The sequence below is a fragment of the Conger conger genome, chromosome 7 (assembly GCF_963514075.1).
Source record: "Conger conger chromosome 7, fConCon1.1, whole genome shotgun sequence".
Lineage (NCBI taxonomy): Eukaryota > Metazoa > Chordata > Actinopteri > Anguilliformes > Congridae > Conger > Conger conger.
The window spans coordinates 56,993,056-57,013,653 of NC_083766.1; the positions used below are offsets into that span (position 1 = coordinate 56,993,056).

General features: G+C 49.5%; 1 protein-coding gene across 1 annotated transcript in view; it reads right to left on the bottom strand.

The window, feature by feature from the left end:
- Positions 1-32: 32 nt before the first annotated feature.
- synj1 (synaptojanin 1) overlaps positions 33-20,598 on the bottom strand; it is a 42,835-nt gene continuing 22,269 nt past the window's right edge. The window contains exons 15-31 of the mRNA XM_061247844.1: positions 20,159-20,243; positions 19,780-19,920; positions 18,956-19,148; positions 18,221-18,379; positions 17,087-17,243; positions 16,853-16,970; positions 16,307-16,519; positions 15,750-15,828; positions 14,892-15,054; positions 14,062-14,256; positions 13,216-13,338; positions 12,361-12,399; positions 10,500-10,538; positions 8,808-8,854; positions 7,337-7,526; positions 6,603-6,973; positions 33-3,742 (exon numbers count right to left, since the gene is read on the bottom strand). Coding sequence (XP_061103828.1) covers positions 2,996-3,742; positions 6,603-6,973; positions 7,337-7,526; positions 8,808-8,854; positions 10,500-10,538; positions 12,361-12,399; positions 13,216-13,338; positions 14,062-14,256; positions 14,892-15,054; positions 15,750-15,828; positions 16,307-16,519; positions 16,853-16,970; positions 17,087-17,243; positions 18,221-18,379; positions 18,956-19,148; positions 19,780-19,920; positions 20,159-20,243 — 3,059 coding nt within the window. The 3' untranslated portion in view covers positions 33-2,995. The remainder of the gene's footprint in view (positions 3,743-6,602; positions 6,974-7,336; positions 7,527-8,807; positions 8,855-10,499; positions 10,539-12,360; positions 12,400-13,215; positions 13,339-14,061; positions 14,257-14,891; positions 15,055-15,749; positions 15,829-16,306; positions 16,520-16,852; positions 16,971-17,086; positions 17,244-18,220; positions 18,380-18,955; positions 19,149-19,779; positions 19,921-20,158; positions 20,244-20,598) is intronic.

Consider the following 20,598-nt stretch of genomic DNA (forward strand, 5'->3'; position numbering starts at 1 on the left):
CAAGGGAACAAAATAGGCAGAGGCAATGTATCTCTGGTTGATTTACATTTATTATTGCATACATACAACACCAATTGCTTCAACCATGAATGTGCCGTTTCTGAAGCTGTGCACGCAATCATGGGATCTTAAATACTATAACATGAATTTCAGTTTTCTGATTCGTTAAATACATACAGAGCATGGTCAACAACACAGAATAGCGTCTCTATATGGTTTTACAATAATAAAGGGACACAAATCTCACAAAAGGAGTCGGTTTGTTTACTATAAAATTCTGTCTCATACATAACACCACAGATTCGTAAGCGCTCGTCTTCTAAATGTAATGTTTTTGAGATCTACTGCACGGAGTTCAACTGCATGTATTAGGCCTATAGTGGTTAGCCATCACCAACAACCAAAGCAGGAAAAGAAAAGATATGTCTAGAGTAAATAGTATTTTAATCAAGATTCGGACTGCAATGATATCAAGAATATTAATAAAAGTGAAAAATATCGGACGAAAATGAGAGAAACATTGGTAAAATAATTTTACCGTGATCAATATTCACATTATCGGATTACCAAGCCTTTCAGTGTTATCGTGGCAAACACGATGGCAGAATTCAGTGCCAGTCTTAAATGGTCCTTTCCATTGCAACACTTACCCCCTAAGCGTTATTCATTTTCTTTGCAGTACACCACCCAATTGGTTGCTTTAAAACGCTTCTATTTTTGGGGACTGTAAACTCAATACCGAGAGAGATAGATAGAGACTAGCAGGAAGGACAGTAGAATTACAATACTTGACGTCACCGGTTTTTTCTGACATCACCACGTTGATATTCCACATAAAATGAATGGCATAATGAACACTTGTTTAAATCACCACTTTCCTTTCAATTCCAATGCAAGTGGACGAGTGGAGAAGTAGAATAACAGGCCAGTACAGTACAATACTTCTCCAAACACTTAATGTTTGGGGGAAAGCAATGGGAAATGAACCACTGAACAATCTGCCCTTGGGTAGGATTACTTAACCACGAAACATTTGAGAAATGAATGAAGTGCACCGCAATATTCAGAAAAGTACAAAATAAATCGCTACCGACAGCGATTTGGTCATTGCAAAGCTTCTCACGCACACTGCGGCAGTGTTTGCGCCAGCCCGTAACACACGTCAGCAAACCTGACGTAACGGCGTACTATGCGAACCTGTAATAGCGATACCCTAGCTCCCCAACATCACTACAGTAACAAGAGCCCGACACTGAAATATGCGCTGACCCGCTAAGAACAGAAAGGCCGCATTAAGAACCACTCTCCCGGCTCTCCTCCATGGAGTAACAAGATATTTGCGGTTTGTTTTCTTACATTAAGATTATTATCATAATCTGGGGTTCCTGAAGCAAAAATATCTACAACGTTGGGTGTTCCAGACTCTCTGTTTCTGTCCTGTTAATAAAAGTGTGCGGTGCCCGTTAGACTGCTAATCTGGATGTGGCTATCGCGAAGCACAACTGCCATCAGCCCAAGACAGAGCAGCTCGGACAGACTGCTAAAACTACTTGAATTCCCCAAACAACACACAAAACATAGTGGTCAACATTAAATTCTTACCACAGCACGGTACCTCTCAACTACAGTATAATAAATATATTTAATTTAGAATACCTTTCTTAAAAAAAGAAAAGAAACTACAACGAAGATTCCAAAAGCAAATACAGCGCACTGAGCTGCACGGAAAAAGCACCCTCACGAAAAAAATAAAATAAATCAAACTCTCTGCTCACGCCGTCTCCGAAGCTCCCGTCAAAATGCAACAAAAGCACATCACATTCATCGCAAACAGGGCTGCTTTGGATAAAATACAGGTGGTGGCATATGCACGTGTATGTGTATGTATGTCTATACATATGCATACATATAGCAAGCATGCATCAGGTCCACAGCAGAGTAACTTGTTTCCAATTCACACATCCTGTCAAAATATACATAAGACACTATGTATGCATATACTGCATTATATACTGTATATATAATCTACTATACATAATTCCAGTATTACTCCTGAACCATAAGAGGGTCAGATATGCAAAGGGAATGGAAGCCTCTTTCTTTGACAGTGGATGCGATGATCTGTACGCAGAGGTCACCACCCCACTAAAATGCCCTGTATGATACGCATACACCATGATAAATCACACAACATTTCAAGTATGGTCTGAAAAAGGAGCCAGATACTACTAATGATGCTTTGTACATTCACAACTGAAAGGGGGTCGGGGGGGGGGGAAGAAAAGGAAAATGAACCAATGCTTGCTGCCGCCGATACGGAACGGAATGGAACAGAACACAATCAAACCGCTACACAGCCTCGCAGGAAAGGGGAAACGCCGTCGCAAAAATCTCAGTCCTTGAGATCGTAAATAAACTATTCCAGTTTCTATGGTCTGTCACCTGACCTGCATGCTTTAGCCTGCAATTGATGTCATTATCCCCTTAATTTCCCATAATGGCATACCGGGTGCATTCTGTTTAAATGTGCATATTAGTGATGTGACGCCATCAAAATCCAGACACTGAATCGGTGTAGAATATCAGTTACAGAGTGGCTCTGGGGACCGGTAGCTCGTGGCCAGCGACACCAGCTAAAATATTGCACAAGTTTAACATACATTTGTGCGCACGTACAGACCACAGGCACACATCTCCTGCCAGAGAAATAGCCAACAGATATCAGAACACGGATACAAGAAAACAAACGAGAACAAAACATCGTGATTCCACATGGACGTACCGAACTACCAGTCTTTTGACACCAAGCGGAGTAAACGTGTGCACCTCTAGCCTGGTCGAACAAGAATACGTTTCTTACGTGTGATTCCGTGTGAGGGTACACGCGCATTATGTACTGTTGCTGTTTTATACGTACCATACATACACATACATTTATTATACTTCTCCATATTTCTACAATAAATGATACATTAAACCTTTTTATTTAATAATTCTATCTCTCGGTGAACTCCTTAGAGGCTAGAGAGCTGCTGCTTGGTCTCATGGGGATCTGCGGGTTGCCAGAGTTAGTCCTCAGGGGGACAGGAGGGGGGACTCCGGGGAATGCGGAGGTGGGTGCGGCCCCCCAGCCGTCCGCGTCGAACCCAGGGCCGGGGAACAGGGTCTGCGGGGGAGCGGGGGCGGAGTTCGAGGCAGTGATTGGCAGGAAGGGGCTTTTTTGCGCGGCAGGGTTAGAACTCCGCGGGGCGGGGGAGTCTTGCTCAAACGTCACCCACTGCGGGGCGCGTTTCCCCGGCGCCGGGGGCGGGGCCAGCCTGGGGGCGGGGTGCGGGACGTCCGACGCGGCGCGTTGGAGGCGGGGCTTGGGGGCGGGCGCGTGAAGCTGGGGGTGAAAGTCGGGCGTGAGCGGGCGGCGCTGGGCGGGGCCGAGCGGGTTGGCGCCGCCCGACGATTGGCCGTCGGACAAGGAGAGGTTGGGCGAGGCTCGCAGGGCCTCCTGCGATTGGCTACGCGAGGGCACTGGGGGCAGGAGCCGGGCGGAGCCTCCGGGGAAGGCGGGCATGGGGGCGGAGTTTAGGGAGAGTGGCGCGGACAGGGCCGCAGGGGGCGGGGCGGGGGCGTGGCGGAGGGAGCAGCTTCGGGTCAGGGATTGGGTGGTGAGCCAGGAGGCGGAACTGAGGGGGTCGAAGGGGTCGTCTATCTCTTGTGCTTCTCTTTGGAATCCGTTCACACCGTTCACCTGCCGCGAGAGAACAAAACACAGGACGTCAGCAAGACAATCACAGTAATGATCTAAACGACAATCTCAGAGACCAACCCCCTGGCACGCGTGTCCATTCATGTCCCAGAGGGGTGGTGAAACCATTTCCCGTGTGCAGATAATGCCTCATTAACGCTTTCCGCCAACACACTACATACAACAGACATGTACACGTGTAATCATGCATGTACACAATGCCATGAAATGTGCTTGCAAATAACAATGGAGAGATACTAATAACACAACAGACTAATTCAGCTCCAGAGACAATGACCGGGCATAAAAGTTGTTTTAGCTGCCTATGAATTTGTAGGCAGAACAGTCAGAGATACTCTGGTAAAAGTGCGGTGTCATCATGAAAACCTGTTTTACATTATGTGACAGTTAGCCTGCCAGCTTGCCAACAGGCACCTGTAAAAGCATTCTATAATGCTGACTAGCAGAGCAAGTCATCTTATAATGTTAATGTTTGTCAGCCAAATGTTTGCCTTTAAAGAGACTGCAAGACAAAAGCCAGGAAGGTTGTATACAAATGATCCCACACACACCAATGTAAAACCTTGACATAAACAGTACTTTTAGTGCATAATAACTGCAAATAAATGTGCCCTTGATCAATTATCCTGGGTTCCAGATGACTCTGTATTCACAGGCTATGCAACCTACGCTCTTGCTTGCGTGGGCTGCTTTACTTTCCACCCTTGAAGTTGAAAGACTCTGCTCAGTCTAATCAGTCTCAGAATTATTACAGGCCAGCAAGGTTTTAAAAATCCCAGTTTGGAAGCTGCTGGGAGGTTTGTCCTGCTGGGGCAGTGCTGTGGTTGGAGTGTACGGATGAGGACCGTGCCGGCTGCCCCCCTGGGACAGGAGGGTTCGGGGGGGGGCTTGCGTTTCATTGCTCTCTAGCGGCCCCCGTTGGTGGATCAGACACCTGGGCTCTGCCTGCCAAAGCAGCTTAGGAAACGTCCTGTGGTGCAAGCCTGGCTTGTGTGCTGCAGACCGGGGTCAGTAACACGATTGTTTCGGCTTAAAATATTTTTTTTCTGTTCTCGATCGATCTTGCCTGGTGCAACTGAGCCAACCAAAAAGGACCAGAATGTGGGGGGGCTTGCACGTGTTTGAGAGTATTTCATCAGTTCTAATGTGCCAGACAAGCTTGGAAAAGTGTCGAAAAGCATGCCACAGATGTCTAGACTCTGCTGAATTGGCTGCAGAAACACGGCTGTAAATAGCTCGCTACGCACATTGCTAATTAAACAGGGATTGAGCGTGCCCCTATCTGTATAAATAACTATGCCAGGCAGTTTGGCAGTTAGCCTTGAGGACCAGTTCTGAGCAGAACAAAAGGCCACCACCGTGGCTGTGGTAATGAGTGTCTGCAAACAGAAGACTCGACACGGTCCTGCTCCAGACACACGGAAACACGGGCGTGACGCTCCCGGTCTCAGGAGGATACAGCGTTAAACAGAACATCATCCTGTGTAGAACAGAGCATTGTGAAACCTGGAGTTTGGTTAGAGATATGTATGGTCCTGTCTTTGTACGCTTGAAAGGGTTAGAGACAATCAAACAGCTATTTTATAATGACACCTCTGATAAATAACCAGTTTTGTTTCTTTATGGCGCTCAAACCTAGACACTCAGCAGACCACTCTACCTCATAATGAAATATAAACAGCCCCCAATTTCATCAGATTAGACTTTAGACACATTAGACGCAGACTACAACTCTTCACACTAAAGACTACAACTCTTCACACTAACCAAACATTGCTAATTCAAAAAAAGCACAAGGATCCACTACTCACTCCCATTGCTCAAGTGTGTAGGCCAAGTCTATGGAACCATGGACGATCACATTAATTTAGGCTGGTGTTTAAATGAGTATTTTTTCTTATAATAAAAGTTATAAGAAAAAAGTCTCACACAAATATATGATCGCAACAAAAAAGAAAAGAAAAAAAATATGCCATACTGAAAACAAACTCCCACCTTATGAATATGGAGAGAGGAAAATAAAATAAAAAATAAACTAAAATATACAAATGAGCCCAATGTATGGGAGGATTCATACATTGTGACTAAATGGGAGAGCTATGGAGATAAGATTAAGACTGAAAGGGTCTTAAATACCTGTCACCCTGACGATTGCTCCTGCTTGCGAGAGAAAGAGACAGGCATCAATCAGGAAACAGCAGTGGGGAAGGGGACATTTTGTGCATTTGAAATTCAGGAGGAACACCGGGCAAAGAGGGGCTTTTAAACCATCAAATACAGGAGCTACCCTAAGAAGGAGGGAAGAGCCTTAAAACAGGAAGAGAGAAGATCTATTCCACTGAATTATTCAAGCTTCTTTTCATTATGTCTCTCATTATTTGAATCACAGAAAGAGTTGAGTTTGGCGCTCAAGACCACTTTCTGTCTTTACTGGACAGCAACAGCGGGGTTGATGGGGAGCTTCTGGCGTTCAGAACCACTGTCTCACTCACATACCCACAGGTACAGGGAGCACACTTCAGAGAGGAGACGGCTTAGGCATGGATTTGAAAGGTAAAGCGCGACATCTCCATTCTGGAAGGGGCTGATGGGACATGTAGTCCAAGGCTCATTCATTGACACTAGTAATAGTGTTTAGAGTAGAGTAGTATCTCTAATCTCAGATCAGGTATCCATATCACAACAACACAATCCATTATTAGCCAAAGGGCAAAACTGATTCTAGGTAAAGCACACCTTTTTCTGAGACAGTTCATGAATTGGGGGGGACCAGGACTCCAACTCCCACCATGCCTTTCGCGTGTTTATCCTGTGTGTGACACCCCACCCCTGGGAGACTGACCTGAGAGGAAGGGGCGGGCTCAGGCAGGGCGTGGGAGGAGCGACTGCGAGGCGGAGGCTTCGGGGAGGCCAGGCCCGGATTGGGCTGAGGGAGGGGCGCTGCCGCCGCGGGCTGGGGCTGGAGGGGCGTGGCCATCTGCGGCTGGAGGGGCGTGGCCATCTGCGGCTGCATGGGAGACGCCATCTGAGGCTGCAGCGGGGGTGCCATTTGCGGCTGGATGGGAGACGCCATTTGGGGCTGTAGAGGGGTTGCCATTTGCGGCTGGATGGGAGACGCCATTTGGGGCTGTAGCGGGGGTGCCATTTGCGGCTGGATGGGAGACGCCATTTGCGGCTGTAGAGGGGGGGCCATCTGTGGTGGCTGCGCAGGGCCTGTCGAAACACAAAAGCAGAGAAGCAGCGGAAAGTTCAGCTGAACAGCTCGTCTGCAGAGGCCCTGCTCGTCAGGCTCCCTGAACTCTGAAGAGTCGGGCCCTGAACTCTGAAGAGTCGGGCCCCTGAACTCTGAAGAGTCGGGCCCCTGAACTCTGAAGAGTCGGGCCTCTGAACTCTGAAGAGTCGGGCCCTGAACTCTGAAGAGTCGGGCCCCTGAACTCTGAAGAATCGGGCCCTAAACTCTGAAGAGTCGGGCCCTGAACGAAGAAGACTCAGGCCCTAAACTCTGAAGAGTCGGGCCCTAAACAATGAAGACTTGGAGCATGAGACGTAAAAGCGGTGTGTCCAATCAGAACTGACCGAGAGGCAGGTCCGCGGGCTTGGCCTGTGGTCCTGTGGTGGGTCGCGGGGCTCCGGGATGAGTCTCAGCGATGGGCCTCGGGGCCCCCGGGTGGACGTCTGGGACGGGCCGCGGGGCCCCTGGGTGACCGGGAGGAGGGGGGCGGGACTGAGGGGGGATGCTGATGACCCCCGCGCGGGGGGGGATGTTCTGCAGAGACGGCAGAACATCACAGGCACAGTCAGAGAGATCGAAACCGAAATGCACTCACACATACTAGATTACATTACAGTACATTACATTACATTACATGGCATTTAGCAGACGCTCTTATCCAGAGCGACATACAACAAAGTGCAGATCAAACACAAGTATGAGTGCTAAGAGGACCCGAGAGAACAGTACAGTTCCGAGTCCTCGTGTAACATACAGATAATCAGAACCCTCGAAGAGTACAATCAACGACCAAACTAGCATACCACAGTTGGCAGCTAGAATACCCAGATTAAATGCATCAATGTACTGATACCTCAAAGGCTGTTTGTAGTGCTTGTACTATTCTACGATTCATCTGCACACTGGAAAGCAACTTTGATAAGCAAAACAATGTTTTGCATAACAGAAAAATTAAGTATCATTTGATGCCATTTGTGTGGGCCAAGACAGTTTAATTAAACAAGCCTGCTGTCAGCACTGCAAGCAGAGAATATCCATCCTTCCCACTTAAAATGCACCAAAACAATAACAAGTCAGTTTCTCAGCAAAACAGTCATAACAGATGGTGTACGCCTGAGTCACGATAGCACTTATGCAACCAGCGCAGAAAAACAAATAATCCACAGAGTGGAGGGTGTCTTGATCTTCAACCCCTCGAAAAGGGTTTATTTTTATGTTTCAGGTCGGTGTTTTAGAAGTCCATTCCTTTTAATTACCAGGAGTGATTGTTACATCAGCACTGCAATGTTAAGTGAAGAACGTTCTCATCACTTATCTGTGACTGACACCTTAAAGAGTTGACTGACGGATGAACAGAGTGAGAGTGCCAGCAATAGGCACAGACTGGCCAGACAGTCAGCTCTGTATCTCCGACACTGAAAGCACAGTCTCTGCCTGTGAGGCTTGGCGTGTGCTGAATCACTGGGCGATGATGAGTATGCCTGGATGGGTACGGTTGAAGACATCCATAGCATAGCATAGCGTAGCGTAGCATAGCATAGCATAGAGCAGGGCTGCTCAGCCCAGTTCCCGGAGACACTGCAGGTTTTCACTCCAACCCCCACAAAGCACATCTCACTCCAGGGCTAGAAATCTTCCTGAGCTGACGAGGAGGATTCGGCAAACTGGATTTGCCGAATTAAGAGTTGAAATGAAAATCTACAGGATTGTAGCTCTCCAGGAAGAGGGCTGGGCACCCTGGTATATAGAGAAAACCAGACGTAACCCGAACATCTGGCCAGTAAACAGAAGATCGTCAGAAAGGTAGTCACTGACCGGCCTCTGAGCTCCTCCTGGTGGACCGGCTGTGGGCTGCCCTCGACCTGAAACACACCACAGACACAGTCAGCTACCCAACTCACCACAGACACAGTCAGCTACCCAACTCACCACAGACAGAGTCAGCTACCCAACTCACCACAGACACAGTCAGCGACCCAACACACCACGGACAGAGTCAGCTACCCAACTCACCACAGACAGAGTCAGCGACCCAACACACCACAGACAGAGTCAGCGAACCAACACACACCGCAAAAATGTCAATCTTAACTGTGTTTTAGCCTTTTTTAATTTTTTTATTGAAGTACACAACATTAGCCTGTTTTAAGTCACTGTTCGCTTGAGAAGTTAAATCCTGACCCCATTGGTAAATCTTCAAATCCGTCTCACCTCATCGCCAGAATGTTTGCCTCATTTACAGAAACGAGTGAGAGAAATAGGATTTTAGGTCTAAAATATGATTTCCTGCTTATTGTTTGGTTTTTGCACCCCCCCTCGTTTCCATTTCCTCTTTCACCTCCAGTGAAACGCCCGATCCGATCCGGGAAAAAAACAAAAAGTGTGATATTTGAGTGTCACGAAGCGTGTGATATTTGAGTACGGTCCCAAGTCTCGCACGGGTGAATACAAGCAGTTCGTCGGGGGACGCAACCCGTTATTAGAGGGATCGACAGATAACCCATAAAAGCTGCTTTCGGGAAAAGGGCTTTATTTGTGGACAGCTGATCGATGAATAAAAATATAAAAACCTCACTTCCCACTTTTACTGGCCTCCAGCGGAACTGAGCCTGGATGCAGAAAATACTCCCCGTATGGCGCGATATCACGGCGAGGTTATTAGAAAGAAGACGTGCGTCCACGACGCCCCGGACACGGTCTGCGGCCCTGAGGGGAGACTGTGGGGCCGTGAGAAGCTCTGCCCTGGTGTAACCTCCCCACGCCGGGCTCCTGTTTCACAGGGAGGGCAGGCCTGGGCCCGGCGCCCCGGGCGGGGAGGAGGAGCGCCGCCCCGGCCCCCCGGCCAACTCCGCGGCTTTCCCACGCCACTCTGGTGACGGACGCGTTGCACGCACGCACGCACGCACGCACGCACGCACGCACGCACGCACGCACGCACGCACACACGCACGCACACACACACACACCGCAGCACAGCCGCTCCTGCCAGGAGAGGAGGAGACGCCCGCAGGGAGACGCTGAGCCCGGCTCTGAGACACCTCCTCTTTCAGCTGCCTTCACCTGGATGCCAGGGAGCGCTCTCTCTCCCTCTATCTCTCTCTCCATCCCTCTTACTCTCCCTCTCACCATTGCTCTCTCTATCTCTCTCCTTCTCCCTCTCTCACATCCCTCTCTCTCTCTCCCCCCTCTCTCTCTCACAATCCCTCTCTCTCCATTTGTCCTTTCTTCTTCTCCATCTCTCGTTCTCCTCCATTTCTCTACTTCTCTTTCTCAGTCTTTCTCCATCTCTCTTCTCCTCCATCTCCCTCTACCCCTCTCTTTCTCAGTCTCTCCCGCCGTCTCTGCTCTGCGTCTCTCATTGCTATCCCTCTCTTTCTCGGTCTCTCATTTTCTCTCTCCCTCCCTCCCTCCCTCTCTCTTTGTTTGCGCATCAGCCTAAACACACACTCCACCCGCCTGGGTTTTCATTCGGGAACAAACCCCGTCTGTGTGTACTCTGTCACTCACCTGCGAAGTCGGGCCGGGACAGTCCGGGGCTCTTTTGCCCTACACAGCGTCGGGAGAAGAGTGTTTGGATGATTTATTTTATTTTTTTTAACAACAGGGCGTAGCGAGAGTCCCTCACTACCCACACACCTACCTGCTACACACACACCGCCAGCTCCACACAAACAGCCACAACCAATCACGTGAGGGTTCTGTGTAAACAACATGGATGAGGTCGGGTCTAGATGCACCATACAGGCCAGAAGACAGCCGTACACACGACACCAAGCCAGCGATGGAATGGGGGCTCCACAAACCACTTACTAGGAGTTGTCCTCAGCACCGCGCTGATTTGAGCCAATCGGGGTTTTCGTCCCCAAGATCTAAGCGTTCTGATTGGCTCAAATCAGCCTAACGTCCTACGGCTCAACCTATAAACAAGTCCTAAGGTCACTCCGGGACAGCTCATTGGAAGGCAGAGGGGAGGGGGGGGTGGGCCGTTTCATTTCAGGGCGCTGACAGATTCGGTGTCATTACCTTCCAGCTCTTTCACGGAGACCTCTGGGATCAGAGGCTCGTCCGGGTCTTGGGGGCGAAAGCGAGTAACAGCGTTGGAATGCAACAGAGGAAAGGCGACCACGAAAACAAGAGCAGACAACCACAAAAGCCTCAAAGCTGCCAGTAACCCGGGGGAGGAAACAAAGCCAAAGAACCGACCGAACAAAAAAAAAAAACCAGCGCACCTGCTCACACAATACTAACAAAAACACCTCCGTACAGAGCAGTGAAGAAAACACCGGAAGGAGAGGAGGTGAACAGACAGATAGAGCAACGATCCTTTACTGAACAAAGAATAAGTGCTGCGTCATCAACGACAGTTACTTGGCTAATGCTAACAGACAAGAGGGAAACGATCTAAGCCACATTTAAAAGTACACGACCCTGATGAAAAAAAAAAAAAAAAACAGCTCAAGCAAGGTTTTGAAACAGCTGGTAGCTGGGTGACCAGTTCAGACCAGCTCCATGCTCAACATGGTTTGGCCAGCTCAAGCTATGTTTTGAAACAGCTGGTAGCTGGTAGTTTCAAGCTGGCCCTAGCTGGATTTTACACCAGGGTAACGCATTGAATCGGAGCTAAACACACAAGCACAAGTCTACAACATCAACCCTGCGCTTTCCAACCCCAAATTAACTCATCAGGGACCCAGTATGTGTAACATTTTCAAATGACATGACATGCTATTTACCTGACGTTTTTATCCTCAGCGACTTACAGTTGATTAGACCCCGGGGCAATGTGGGGTTAAGGGCCTTGCTCAAGGGCCCAACAGCTCAGCGGATCTTATTGTGGCTACACTGGGGCGTGAACCACCAACCTTCTGGGTCCCAGTCATGCTGCCCTACACTTGCCTAGAGTATGTATGCTTTAGAAATGAAAATGTGAGTTTTTAATATACCAATATTTTCTTTTCAGAATGTGCTGCAGTCTTTGAATGGCTGTGTTATGCTTCATGGGAATTACATGAGGGCGAGACTCAATATGCAACACAAACTCCCCAAAAGGCAATGAAGTGGACTCACTCAGCAGGTAAACACAAACCACCTTCACCAGTGACAGACGAGCGAGCGGTGGATTAGCATTCAGGATTAGCACGTTAGCCTCTGATATAAACAGCGGCAGTGATAATGGTGCTTGAACGGTAAGTGCGCTAGCATGTTCCTGCATGTCCGTGGGGTACGCCGGTGTGAATGACGCTGGAGAGAATGGGGGCAGGGAAGAACAGCAAGCTTCACAACCACAACACAGGGCACAGAGCAACTGCTAATCACAGGGCAGGAAGCCTTAGCGTGGGGTAGGCCGCATTTCACACCCAAACGTTACCTGCCAGGTCTTTCCTAGCTGGCGTGGGGCTTCTACCGCCTTCAAACGCAAAAGAACAGAATCAGGGTCACATGACTGGGCACACACCAATCAGAGTCAGTGTTGTGGGGTGTTTCAAATCACAGAAAGCAACTGTGATTTGAAACAACTGGCCTATTCAGCAGAAACAGGCTAAACAAGGTGGTAGTTATGTCACCTACCCATGTCCATAGACACAGAACCCGGGAGTTTCCCCAACTCTGGGAAAACTTCAACTGGTCACCCCAATATTGGGGTGTTGTATTGGGCGATACAGTTAGTACCACCCCTCCCCCTTTGTTGTCACCACAAAAGCTGAAATGAGATCTATTGTTCTTGCCTATACGGCGGCGCACCAATTCAAGGACCGATAAAGAAAAATAATAATGCACGGAAATCTACATCATGAGTGCGGGAAACCATACTGACAGCAACATAAAACTGTCCCCAATACCCCCCCCCCCCCCCGCCCCCCCCCTCAAATGTAATGTTCAAGCCCTTCTGAAGAGCCTGAGTCAGAACATTGTTATTTTCCTCCATTCAGCGTTTGAACACAGCGTTCAGATTCCACGCATTTGGAGCTACGAGTGCAACGGTGTTGATCTTGTCACCGTGCCAGACTGCTCTCAGCGCTACTCAACACTCCTTTCACAGGTCCGGAATAAGCACAATGACAGCCTGACCCATCAGGCGTCACCAGGCTCTTAACGTTCTAAGCCGCCCGGCAACAGTGGCATATTACAAAGCAAACACAGAGAGGCTTTAGCCAGTGGTCTTCGCTTGGTAAAACGTGGCTCAGTAGTGTCGATAGAAACTTTGGGGGGTTTAGTGCCGTACCTGAGGGAGGGGGTGGACGCTGAGGGGGCGCAGGCCGGGCCGGGGGGGCGTTGGGTCGAGGCGGGGGTGCGCGTTTGGGCTCCAGGCTCTGAGAGGAGGCAGGTTGGGGGTCCACAGGGGAACCTGTCGACAGATGGAAGGAGCTCGCCGATTCAGACTTTACCACACTCTGAGGACTGCAACACTCCACGATCATCACACCAAACACACACAGCTACCGCACAGACACGTACGCCTGAGCCTAGCACAGCACCTAATACCTCACATTACACCACTATCAGAGGACTGAAGTCATACACCCTCTCACGGTTAACATCAGTCTCTCCTTGCAAAAGGACAATCACAGCAAAAATTGTGTAGTGGTAGGCAAAACCTTATTCATTTATTTATTTTTACCTGCAAGTTCTCTCCTACAAGCAGTGGGACTTAAGCCTATTTTCATGCAAAAAAACAAAGCAAAAATAAGATAAGATGAAATAATGCAGAACGCAGTAGAACACAGTTAATTAGAATTAGCAGTGGAGTGCAGTGGAGTGCAGTGGAGAGCAGTGGAGTGCAGTGGAGAGCAGTGGAGTGCAGTGGAGAGCAGTATAATGCAGTAGAATGCAGTGGAGTGCAGTAGAGTGCAGTAGAATGGAGTAGAGTGCAGTGGAGAGCAGTGGAGTGCAGTGGAGAGCAGTATAATGCAGTGGAGAGCAGTATAATGCAGTGAAGAGCAGTAGAGTGCAGTGAAGAGCAGTAGAGTGCAGTGGAGAGCAGTAGAGAGCAGTAGAATGCAGTGGAGTTCAACACAATGCAGTGAAATAGGTAAATTGGTAGTTTTCGGAGTGGAGGTGACTGGTGTACCTTGCGGGGGTCCAGCAGTGCGAGGGGGGGCTCTGCTGGGCCGGGTGGGGGGACCAGGCTCCCCGTGGGTGGGGGAGGGGCAGGGGCTGCCCCTGGGGGAGGGTATGGGGGAGGTGCCGGGCCCCTGTCCCGCCCCGGGCTGGAGGTGCTGAGGCAGGATCTCCTCCACCTCCGCACTGTAGTCATCCACCTCACCTGCCGGGCCAGAACAGAACCGCTCACAACCGTACAGGAGCCGGGACGGACCACACACCTACCACACACCGCTCAACACCCTCAAAACAAGCGTGCTGCAGCTGAACATCACCACTCTCAAACAAACGTTAATGCAATATTGAGATCCGCCATTTTGGTGGGGTCCTGAAAAAACCTTGTTTGTTCATTTACGTTTTTCACGATCTGTCAAGATCTCACCCAATATACTGCCAAACATTCATAAGTTAATAAGAATGTAAAGTTAAGTTACTGTAAAAAGTTGTTTATGCCATTTCTGTGAATGTTAATTTTTTTGACACTGTACACCCTCCTACATGCCTGTTCTAGTCCATTTCATACCCATACGGTCTCTCCAATTCCTCTAGCACAGGCCCCATGGACTACAGCACCGCTTTTGGCGCCATGGTGATGGGGGTCTGCTTCCCTACCATCCATGTCACAATCGGAATGGGCGGTTTGTTGCTATGGGGACGGTTGTCTGGTTCCCTACCCTCCATGTCACAATCGGAATGGGCGGTTTGTTGCTATGGGGACGGTTGTCTGGTTCCCTACCCTCCATGTCACAATCGGAATGGGCGGTTTGTTGCTATGGGGATGGTTGCCTGGTTCCCTACCCTCCATGTCGTAGTCGGCGGCCAGGTCGGCGTCCTCGGACAGCAGGGTGGAGCTGGCGGAGGAGGGGATTCCCGTGCAGATCCGCTCCACGCTCATCTCGTCCTCCAGACTCTTAATCCAGCCCGCGCTCTTCAACCGGATATCTATGGTCTTCCCCAGTATCTGTGCACGCACACACACACACACACACACACACACACACACACACACACACACACACACACACAGACACACAGACACACACAGACACACACAGACACACACACAGACACACACACAGACAAACAGACAAACACACACACACACACACACACACACACACACACACACACACACACACACACACACAGACACACAGACACACACACAGACAAACAGACAAACACACACACACACACACACACAGACACAGACACAGACCCACAGACAAACACACACACACACACACACACACACACACACACACACACAAAGAGACTGTCCATATTTGCCTCTTTCATGGCCAGCAGCACATATGCAAAGCTCCTTTCTCAGCCTTCACATTCAAAACTGCACTTCCAGGTCACAAAACCATCTAGACTCTAGGAACAACGGCTGTTATACAGGCCTGCTGTTAATGAGTGTTTCCAGGGACCCGTCTCTGCTTGTTACTGCTATATAACAGCTGTACAGTAAAACATTCAAATTTTACAGGGCACATATTGTTAGAGCTGAATTAACACTGGACGTTACTGTGAGTGACCTTGTAGTCACGCACACAGACAAAACTGCTTCCTGTTAACAGCCCAGCCAGGACCGATGGGCATTATAAACCCATATGAGGTTTTCCTTTGTTCTGCTGAGAGGGGGAAACTCACAATGGCGCTGCTGAGCGACAGAGCGGCCAGAGCCGAGTAGCCCTCCCGGAACGTCACCCACATCTTCTCCTCCACGAACCTGGCCCAGGGAAACACACGGGTCACAGATCCACAGACCGCTGCACAGACGCTACTGACCAACCGGAGTTACCGACCACTCACAGAGCCACCCGAATGTAGTCTGGCACACATATAAATACGGAATTATTGTTTCATTAACCATCAAATCAGCCGCAGACAGTGTAACTCGTGCAATGAATGTTAAATTATCAATCAATCTGCTGTGAATACCAGCGGCAAGTGTTTTATATTCGGCTGTATTCATTCTCTCGCATGACTGACCTCAACCACTACAACAGAATGTCTGTATAATACTACCCCCTACAGTTTGGTACATGCCGGATTAAAATGTCTCCATATTAGAATACAGACATGAATTCAGTTGTAGACATTTGTGTAGTGGTGTTCTGCACAAAGAGCAGACAACGTCAGTCACTGCTGTTGACGGTGTTAGCCCAGCAGTCGAGCCTCCATTTTGTACTCTGTACTGGCGTCACCTGATGAGGATGACCTCCCCGAAGCTGGCGAACTTGTCGAGCAGCTCGTCGATCAGGGGGTCGTCGAAGTAGTCGTCCTGGCCGGAGGCGCAGAGGGACACGAGCACGGTGCCGTCGGGCGGGCCCTGCAGGGCGATCACGTCCTTGTACACCTGGTGCCGGGCCTCGGGGTCCACCTCCAGCACGTCCACGTCCATGATGGCCACCACCGGCCTGGGGAACGGCAGGGCCCGTCAAAACACCCCGAAACCGCTCCAATTTCATTACAGTACGCCAGTTATTTAGTGGACACTTTTACCCAACTTACAGTTGTTTAAAAACGAGTAGGGGCCAATTCCCCCAGGAGCAATGTGGGGTTAGGAGCCTTGCTTACAGCTGCACAGATCTTACTGCCCACCCACCTTATAGGTCCCAGTAAAGTACCTCAGCTACTAGGCTATCGGCTGCCCCAATACAAATATAAGGGGGCCTAATACAGGGCCGTGGGGAACCCCAGGGTTCGGGATGTGGCTCGGTTTCGATGGGCCACGGATTCCCCGGAGGTACCTGTGATCGGAGGTCTTCAGCTCGGCCCGGCCGTAGTACTTCAGGGCTCCGGGGCACCAGGGGTGCTGCTGCTTCCCGTCTTCGTTGGAAATGGCGGCCACCACGTTCATCTCCTCAGCTACAAAAACGCACAACACGGGAGATTCAGCGCTAGCAGTCTTGGGAGATCAACCTCAAACCAGCCTCGCTCCCCTCTCCAGCCCCCGCCCCCACCCCCTCCGCCCAGCCTCTCACCGGATCTGTCGAAATTCCACTTCCTCCTCTTCCAGAGCACACGGTCCGTCCAGGCGGGGGTCCGGCACTTCTCGCTGGTGTCGTAGTCGTCCGAGAACAGGTCGTACTTGTAGGTGGGAGGGAAATCGATCTTCCCCTCGATGAACCCTCTGAAAACCTGGTGAGGGGGGCGCAGTAACACCACCGCGGGATGGGACGGGGTGCAGGGAGGAGAGGTGAGGGGGACAGGACACGCAAAACAACTCCACACTACTAGGGGCAGCAGACAGGGCGACGTCTGTATCTCAAGCATGGAACAGTGAGCACCATTTCACTGGAGCTGGTCTTATTCGTTTCACTGCATTACACCTTCTGCTAGTTACACTGTTCATTCCACGGCATTATATTACTGGGACAAATATGGCGCTTTTGACCTGTATAGTCATTGGGACTCTATTGATTTATGGTTGCTGTTTTCTTGGTATAGTGCTGTGCTGTGCAGTTGCTGGCCTGCGCTGCAGCCTCTTGGCTCTTGAGAAAGATTTCTATCTCAATGCGGCTCTCCTGGACAAACAAAAGACAAATGAATGCTGCTGGTTTTTCCTTTAACCCTTTGAAGAGTATGTTTTTTGGAATGTTTATTTTCAAAATTCTGTTGAAAAAGTCAGTGTTCTAGAAGTCCATTGATTTCAGTCACCAGTAGTGATTGTGACATCAGCATTAGAATGTCGTTTTTGTTGTTAAGAACAATCTCATACCTTTAATGTCCTCACCAAGAAAAAAAGCCAAGGATGTGTGCTACCGAACAGTCGTGCAGAATATTAAAGGTTTAAGACAAGTTTATAGTCCAGCAACAATGCGTTGCTGTGACCTACGACATCCCAATGGATATTGCCGGTCACAGCGACGTTTGGTTTATACTCTGGGTGACTGGAGAACGTTAATACCTTTTGCTGAGGACAACAACCAAAGTCTACGCCTGGCGACAACAGAACACTCATGAATGTTCTGCGATTTCAGTCAAGTGACACTCTGTCGCTGGACTATAGACTGGCCTTTAAAGGGTTACCTATATGACGGCACACCAGGGGGACAGTAAAGTCAGTGAGTATGGTACAGTGAGGTTTGGGACCCCAGGCGAGAGGGGGGACTTACGTGTCCGGCGTTCTTCTGGTCCACCAGCTGGTCCCCGGCCGTCAGGGCGTCCCAGTTCTGCTGCCGGATCAGCTCCTTCACCTCCTCGTTGGGCAGGCTGATGCGGTAGTTGAAGTCCCCGCACCAGAACACGTAGTCATGTGAGTACAGAAGGCGGCCCTGCGGGTCACATCACAGCACACAGCCGATGGGGGAGAGGTGCTGATGTATCCTCCACGACAGGGGCATTTATCAGGACAACACAGCACACTACAAATGCATTTTATTTTTACTGTATTCTTAAGTCTGACTGCTATTGAAGTGCTACATACAGTAATGAACCTTTTTTCAGAGTAGGTTTTTTTTTTTTTTTCAGAATTCTAAATCAGTGTTCTAGAACTCCATGGTTTCAATCAGTGATTGAGTGACATCAGCATTATAATGCTCAGTTAAGAACACTAATCACATATTTGTGACCTTACAGGGTTAAGCATTAAACGGCACAAGCAGAAAAAGTGCAGATACACATCTGTTAAAAGGGGCTGAAAAAAACCACAGCAATAAAGGCTGTGATGACACAGCATTTCATTATGAGACGCAGTGGCTCGACACATTTATTGCCAAGTATTCAAAGACAGCCCAGAGAGCCTACAGATCGACAACCACACCCCTGGAACCAAGGGGAATGTCTCTGTGACATCATTAAGAGGATGGAGCGGGGGTTGGAATACTCATGAGGCAGATTTCCGCGGTTACCATGGGGAAGCTGAGTCTGCGGGTGATCTCGTTGTAGTCGTCGTTCCTCTCCTTGACCTGCGATTGGCCGGCGGCAAAGTGGGAGCAGATGAAGCAGATGCTGGTGGTGTGGAACAGCATGCGGATGGCCACGCCCCCTTTGTTCCCGGTGGCCCCGCCCATTCCGGTCTTCACAGTGTCCACGGCGACGTCGCTGGAAAAAAACAATCCGTAAGGCTCTCTTCCTTTCTCCCGGGAAATTAGTGCTGATTGGCCAGACTGTCTTCACACCTAAACTCCCAGGCACAGGGAGGGTGGAAAACCAGCAGCGCTTGGCCCTGGAGGGACGCGAGTGGCTGATCCCTGGTTTAGAATGTCAACTTGCCAAAAGGATAGAAGCCATTTGCCCCACTCATCTGAAGAGGTGTCTGTTTCTGAAGCGCTTATTCAGCCAAAAAAGTGACTCTCAAACTAATAACTGAACACAATCGCCTGTCCTCGTAAGAGTGAAACACAACCCCCGAGATCACGATGAATGACTCGCCTTATAACAGCTTAAGGACTGTAGCGACACCTCACAAATAACCGTAAACCACAGAGAGTCTGGCTTACGTCGACTTTTTTTATTTTTTTTTATTTAGAGAAGGAGCCAAAAGACGATCGTGTTTCAGCCTTCAGAGAAAGTCGGGTGGAGAAACAGCAGGTGCGGTAGAAACACACCGAGCATTATGCCAACGTAACAGGATAACCCCGCAGGCAGGTGAGGGCGAGGGAAACGACACGGGAACACCTGGCCAACAGCGTAACGGCGGAGCCGCGGGATCAATAACGGCGGGAACACGTACCGGATGTAGGGGGCGTGCTGCGGCCGGATGAAGACGAACAGGCACACGCCCACTAGCTGCTCGGAGGCCAGCAGGACGTACTTGTGGTCCCGGGAGATGTTCTTCTGCAGCTCGGCGGCCCAGAGCTTCTGGTTGGTCGTGCTGCCGGAGGATATTGGATTCAGGCCTCCGTAATAAAACGCGGTTCGAGATCCGGTTACCCGCACGAAGAGCTCAAATAAAAGTTACGGCTCTGTGGAAAACATCTCCCGTGCGCCCACTTCCAGGTGTTATTGGGTTTGGCCAAAGCCGGCGGATAAAACGTTCACAGGGACGGAGGCTTTCGATTCATATAGAGCCGCTTGCTGACAACATTACGAGAGGAGGTCCGGACTCCTACCTGGCGCTCACGATGTTGCCGGCGTTCAGCTCCACCATTTCCTCAAAGCCGATCGCAAAGATGTCCACGGGGTTGGCTTTGCTGTCTGAGAGATGAAAGCAACAAAAAAAAGCTTCTGAATGCTCAGGACAAAGAACTCCCGTTATTAAAAATATTTAATATATATAAAAATGTGGGGACTGTGCACTGTAAAAGGGCTGTAATTCTTACATGATTCACCCAGTATGGATGTAAACGCCCTCAAAATAAAGCAGACCGTCTGCACTTTAACCTCACATTCTCTGTTTTATTTCAAATCCAAAATAACAGAAACTGTCATGGTCCAAATACGCACAGAATTTTGTGTGCGGGTGTGTGTGTGTGCATGAAATACATTTTCATAATTTCAACATGATAAACATTATGGAGGGTGGGGAAGTGCTTAACGGGGAGAAAAATAC